Source organism: Nicotiana tabacum, chromosome 14, assembly GCF_000715075.1.
Source record: "Nicotiana tabacum cultivar K326 chromosome 14, ASM71507v2, whole genome shotgun sequence".
NCBI classification, from domain to species: Eukaryota; Viridiplantae; Streptophyta; class Magnoliopsida; order Solanales; family Solanaceae; genus Nicotiana; species Nicotiana tabacum.
In genome coordinates this window covers 61002278-61008764 of record NC_134093.1, presented here as the reverse complement: position 1 = coordinate 61008764, position 6487 = coordinate 61002278, and the positions used below count along the sequence as shown (strand labels likewise).

Genomic DNA, 6487 nt, shown 5'->3' with positions numbered 1-6487 from the left:
TATATATATATATATATATAAAAAGATATATTGCACTCTCCATTAACAAGTTGTCATTGTCCAAAAGACTATTAATATTACAGACTTAGATTTTTCTAGTAAATACAGTTAGATGTCTGCCCATAATACATCAACGGCCAAAACTTCAAGCCCGGCAAAAAGCTGCATTTTAGCTCCTTCCTTGGCGAGCCATATCACCGCTCATATGTGAAGATTAAAAAAATCTCATAGCTTAGATACTGGTATTGTCGGTCGCCGCAATCCCCTTCAAAAGGATATTGTGACTTCTCTTGTTTTAAGATTTTACTTTAACACAACTAGAGGTTTTACATTAACTTTATATGCAACATGCTTTTCATTCTCATACAAGTCATAAAATAATTAGTGCATCATACTACCATATTCTTGACCATACTGCAAAATAGCTCTAAAGTTTGTTTCACATGGCTCTTGAAGGAAATAAACATTCTATTCTAGGGAACAAGTCATGGGTAGGATTACCACTTACCAGATTGATCATCAACGACTAATGCTTCTTACTCGGCTACTTTGGGTCAGCCCATCTCATCAATAGTTTAATAACACAACTCACGGTTAACCCTAGTCCTCCATCTCTTCATCGTATCCAAATTCTTCAATTCAATCCATAATAGTTGCTATCCACGGTTTAAATAATCTCAACCTGCCAATTAGGAATTACCTTTCCATGTAAAGGAACTCATGAATCTCGTTTTTGCATTGTTCCCCAAAATGAAAAGCTAGAGACTGTCCAACAATCTCATGATTAAATTCATGTTCTTAATATTATTATGTGAAATGACCCCAAACGCCACCACATAAAGCCCAACCAGTTAGAGCACAAAAAAACTACTCAATCCGAGAATCATGAGTTTATGTATACTTCTGGTCGTACATGTGAAAATTGAAATCAAGAAGCCTTAATTGAAAGGGACCAATAAGATATGTAAAACTTGGTCACAGAGACTTCAAAGATGGCTCCAAGGTTGACAGGTCTAAATGAAGTCAAACCAATGTATCTCAAACCACAAAATGCTTCTCTAAGAATGTTGTCATAGATAGCAGGGAATAAACTAGGGGAAGTCCTCCGAAATTTCACCTACTGTATAAACTCAGAAAATAGTGGAACCTCCTAGCTAAGCGAAGCGTGCACAAAGAAGAGGACAAACAATGAATGTTGTTGAGCTCGTTTCCCTTCATACTTCAGCTCCGGTAATTCTTGTGGTGCATACAACTAACAAGAGCTGATACAACACAAAACAGTAGGCATCGAATTTGCTGATAATAAAGCAAATTTATGATTTTACCATAAGGGAAAACACTTAAATTAACCTCATAACCAACCAGCATGACAGGAAAAATTGGTCATTGTCCACACGCTTAGTACAAAGCAAAACCAAATATTTGCAGAATAACTTGAAATTGCTGCTCTTTTCCAGTCACGGAGTGCTTCAAAGGGGAATATTTAGTGATTTCGCTCTAATTTTTTATCTTTTATGCTGCAAAGGAGGTAAACAAATAACAAAATCCTTCGTGAGAAACATAAACTCAATAGAAAGCAAGCAATTACATTACCAGCCGTATTAATCTAGACATCAAAATTATTAACATCAATACCATGCAGCAAGAAATGATATTTTACGTATATGTACACCACACCTATTTTATTTTACTTTAATAATAAGCTCCAAATCCAGATAATTGCTCCGTAGTCAAAAAAGATTTTTGGACTTTCATTCTGTTTTTCTGTTGCATCAAGACCAGCTCAAACAGAGCTTCTCTCACATTCATTCGGCATCTATTCACCTCTCAAAACTTGATACCTTGAGAATCCCAAAAATCTTAAGTTGCTCAATATCTCCAACCTATATTATTAATGAAAGAGATCCCTTCGTAAAAATGATAAAATGACACGTGCATACAGAGACATGCATTTGCATTTAAAATCTGCTAACGCATGAGACCTCAAGTAAAAATGGAAAAAGGAAATGAAAGCTCCATCCTAGTGTCCCAATTACACCTTGAAAGAATGATGTACAAATGAACCCTCTTTTTTGGTTAAAAGGAGCAAATGTCTAGAATAACTTCTAGCAAGCATCTTCTACAGAAACCGACAAAGCATTGTGTGCATTAGGATATATATCTAATTTCTCCTTTACAACAACTTTAAGTAATAATAATAATCATCCCTATCTTTAAGGCGGGATCAGTTACTGTTGTTTCATCTTTTTTCTAACCTATCATAAGACAATGAAAGTCTGAATGGAATATTCTAGCCAAAATACTTTATTAACTAGCCCAATCTTCCACAGCACACTATATGAAATGGTGGAACTTCCCCCAAAATTGACAACTACATTTTCCCTTTACCAACACTTGAGCTAAGGGTATTATGATCCATTGGAATACCCCACTAGATTCTGTCATGGATCTGACTAACAAAAAAAACAACAATTATGCCTCAATCCCAAGCTAGTTGGGTTGGTCGAATGAAATATTTTGAGCTAAATCAGCATTTTCCATTGACAACATTAAATTAGTCTAAGTTGCTCGGACATGGGTGCGGGTGTCCAACACGGGTGCGGATCTAGAGGTCGGATCCTTCGAGATGTAAATTCTAAGATTTGGGGATACGGATCCTAGTACGGATACGGGTGCAGGGATCCGACTAAAAATAATTCAAAAGAAAATATAAAAATATCTTTAAATTATGATAAATTTTGTGGAATATTTAAGTATAGCTTGTAAAGTGTCGATTTCTTATAAGTAAAGGATTGATTTCTTAGATAAGGTATGCTATTTTCTTCAAATTTATCCTAGTTTTGGTTCTGATTTTGGGAATCAAATTGTATCTCGTGTCGAATATTTCCGTCCGTTGTGATCAAAGTACCCAAAATTATTTGACCAGATCCGGTACGGATCCCATACCCACACCCATACTAGTGTCGTGTCGACACGGGTGCGGCACCTAAATTGCCATGTCAGAGCAACTTAGAAATTAGTTGATCGAAAATACAAATATGTTCAGCATCATATGAGTTCCTTTTCTTTTGTTGATAAAGAGCATCATATGAGTAGATAGATACCCGAAGATGTTAATGATTTAGATTTCTCACTTTGACGAGTTAATGGACATTTTTAACCTTATTCAGTAGCAAGGACAGAGGCAGAATAATGAGATTACCACAAGCTCATCTTGTGGAACTTTGCTGAAAAACATTTCTATTAACCTGCTTACAGGCTCAACCTACCTTAAAATCCAAACTTTCAAAGCAAGTGTTGAGACCCAATAAAAATCAGGAATGGAGGCTGACTTGTGATATCACAATCCAAAATCGGGGGGAGGGAGGGGGCCGTGGTAAACAAAGTGTGCAACGAGCAAAGCAGGAATCCACAACGGCAAATGATTAGAATTATACCCATACCTATAGGAGCAAGAAGCCACGCTTTCAATATGGAGAAAGAGCAACGAAATATGAGAGTGGAGATTCCGACAAGCATATTGTGAAGAAGACCAACAAGTATATAAAGAGCGAAAATGTAAAGCAAACAAAGGATGATAATTAGGTATTTAATCAATGGGAACTCTGCAACTTCCTTAGTTTTTAGGTGTTTCAATCTATGGGCATGAGGATGAGGCCTTAACCCTAATGTCAAAATAGGAAGAGACTATAAGGGGAGAAGGGGAGGGGAGGACAATAAAACCCTCCCTGTTGCTAAAATATCTGATCACGGAGGGAAGAATATATTGGAATTGAAGAGATTGACATGTTCAATAAATTGCGATGGGAGAAAGGTGAATATACAGAATAAGACGGAAAGAAGTTAGGTATAGTACAGAAAATATTCTGCAATATAGAGGCAAAATTGGGGTATAAGATGTGACAATATCTGTGAGAGGCCACGCTGTGGAGTAGAAAGGGAGGAAGGAGTGGATAAGGTAAAGATAAGAGAACTTGGAGACTGAGTAGAGTGCTTTAACACAAGCAGAATTTGTTAAAAGAAGGGATTTTCAGTATAATTTGGATTAAATGGATGTAACATGTGTAGAAAAATAGGGGATATACATACGGGTGAAAACAGTTTTTCTGAGATGTACTCTATAATGTATGGTTAGTTAGAGTAAGATTTTGCATTTTACATGTCTGATGTACTCTCTTGTTGTATACTATCATTGTTAGGTTCATTAGACTAATAGTATTTTGACTTACCAAATCAAGGAAGAAAAAACTGATCAGCAATCTCATAGTTGATTACTTCCTGAACAGGTTAGTCGAAGTTGTGCAAGAAGCTACACAACAAAATTTTCATAACGTAGTAACATACTACTATCATCTAATGAGGTTTACATAAAAGGAACCATATTAAAGTAGGCCAGTTCACTTGCTCAATAAGAACTAATTTCACACTGCAAGCAAATTCAAATTACCTTCATCAGCCCCCAAGCTTCTCACCTGAAATATTGTCAGTCTCCTCACCATCCTCATCTCCATTGTCCTCATTGTCATCATTGTCCCTTATCTTAGCGATTTCCTCCTGTGCCCTCTCAACAATCTGTTTCTTCTGCAACTCCAACTCCCTCTGGAAATCCCTTCTCATCTTCTCCAACTCCATCATCTGTTTCCTCTTACCATTCTCAATCTTCTCATATATCTGCCCAAACCTTTGAATTGAATCAGCTAGCAGCTTAGCTGATTCATTATCACCCTCCCATCCTCCCGAACCCTGCTCCTCCTCCTCCTCTTCTTCATCATTATCCGCATCCGATCCTGCTGGACTATCCCTCATCTCATCCAACACATTCGACCTATCCAAGTACATTCGTGGGTCCATAAACACATATTCTCCCGAATCGAGCCCACATCCTAATCCACAATGTCCTTTCATCCTCAAATTCATCAACATATCCATTTTCTTGAAAAATGGCCACTTGCTATGAAACCCACCCCCAGTTTTCTCCATTTTGGTTATCTCCTTCTTGTACTTCTTCTTTAACACATCTAATTGATTCCTACACTCAATTTCACTCTTTTCTACCCCAATCATTTCTGTTACCTTCTCTGCAACTTCAGCCCAATCTTCGGCCCGTAAGCTCCTCCGGCCCAACTCCAAGTACCTCTCACCCCACACTTCCAACAACACAAAACTCTCCTCTTCACTCCACATTCCCCCCTTTGAACTATGAGAATGAGGGGCAAACTCGTAATTTGACACTAAAGTTTCCAACTTCCTCCTCTTTTGAAAACTATCATACCCATTTTCTCCACTGCTAAATTCTTGCTCTGCTTCATCTTCATCAGATTCATCATCATCGTCATATTGAAATTCATTGTTATTATACCCATAATAATAAGAAGTAGGGTTTCGAATAGAGCGTCTTGATCGAAGAGAAGAAGTGTAAATGGAGTTGGGTCTTGAAGGGTACCGAGTTTCATCATCAGAATCATCCATATTTACGAAAATAGGACTATCGATATCAATATGCAGGTGAAATTCAACTCCAATTGCAGTGAGAAAGACAAGCAAATGGTGGGTTTTCAAAAAGACCCTTAACGTTAGGGGTCTTAGGGTTTCTAATGAAAAATGAAGGATGAGAATCGAGGGGTTTCAGATGGTTCCAATACAGGTGCCTCATGGGCGGGTGAGGTCGGATTTTGGTCGGGTTAAAAACGAATATGGGCGCATTTTGGGGTCAAGAAGAAGGGGTGTGATAAGACAAATGTCCCTGGGGTTCTGTTTTGCTTCGATTGATGGTGCGAGTGGGCGAGAAAATATCTTTCTTTCTTTTTTTTGACAGAATAAGAAATATTTATATTAATGCTTAAAGATGTCAGAGATATTACAAAAACATAGAAATGCCTTCTAAGGCATTTTGATTAACAAGTTCAGCCAACTTGGTACATATACTATCGGAAATTGTTCTCACAGTATTTGTTCCTTCTTTATGAGAACGAACTATAGATTCTACTAATGGAGAGGGAACTGTAAAGTGAGTTGTTTTGTTGATGTTGGACTGACTAGAAGCTTTCTTTGCCAAGTGAGCGATTTTGTTGCCTTCTCGGAAGTTATGCTTGATTACCACCTTATGCAACTAGAGCATTAAAGACCTGCAATCACGAATTAATGTGTCAAGAGTGGGATAACCATGTTTAAGAATTACCTCCGTGAAATCTGTCTCAATCTCAAGAGGTGTGAGATTTAAATTCAAATAAGAATCTCTTTTTTCTTTCTCTATATCTGTTACCTTATTTTTTCTTGTTTCATATTGTTACTTTGAGTTATATTTTATAACATTTTTGAGCTAATTTAAGTAGTAGTCTATTATAAAAAGGTGAGTGTATCTTTTGTCTAATTTTAGGGTTAAAATAAGTATAAAAAGAGGAAAGTAACGGGACATGAGGGTTGACTACAATGAATGATATTTTCTATGGTCTGGATTATTAGTTAATAGCTATTCCAGTAAGTCTTT

General features: G+C 37.0%; 1 protein-coding gene across 3 annotated transcripts; it reads right to left on the bottom strand.

Moving 5' to 3' along the window:
- Nucleotides 1–942: 942 nt before the first annotated feature.
- LOC107808728 (trihelix transcription factor ENAP2) lies at nucleotides 943–5916 on the bottom strand. 3 transcript variants are annotated; one of them, XM_016633283.2, is made up of 2 exons: nucleotides 4473–5916; nucleotides 943–1517 (listed from the first exon to the last, which is right to left on the bottom strand). In XM_016633283.2, the coding sequence occupies exons 1-2, from the start codon at nucleotides 5467–5469 to the stop codon at nucleotides 1513–1515; spliced, it is 1002 nt and encodes a 333-aa protein (XP_016488769.1). In that variant the 5' UTR covers nucleotides 5470–5916; the 3' UTR covers nucleotides 943–1512. The 3 variants fall into 3 exon arrangements, with proteins under 3 accessions (XP_016488769.1, XP_016488765.1, XP_016488766.1); XM_016633279.2 differs by having other exon boundaries at nucleotides 4448–5911; XM_016633280.2 differs by lacking the exon at nucleotides 943–1517 and adding an exon at nucleotides 1535–1883 and having other exon boundaries at nucleotides 4448–5916.
- Between the last annotated feature and the right edge of the window lie 571 nt (nucleotides 5917–6487).

What these genes read in the sequence shown, in the direction of transcription:
- LOC107808728 (XM_016633280.2), bottom strand. Translation starts at nt 5,469, where the DNA reads ATGGATGATTCTGATGATGAAACTCGGTACCCTTCAAGACCCAACTCC.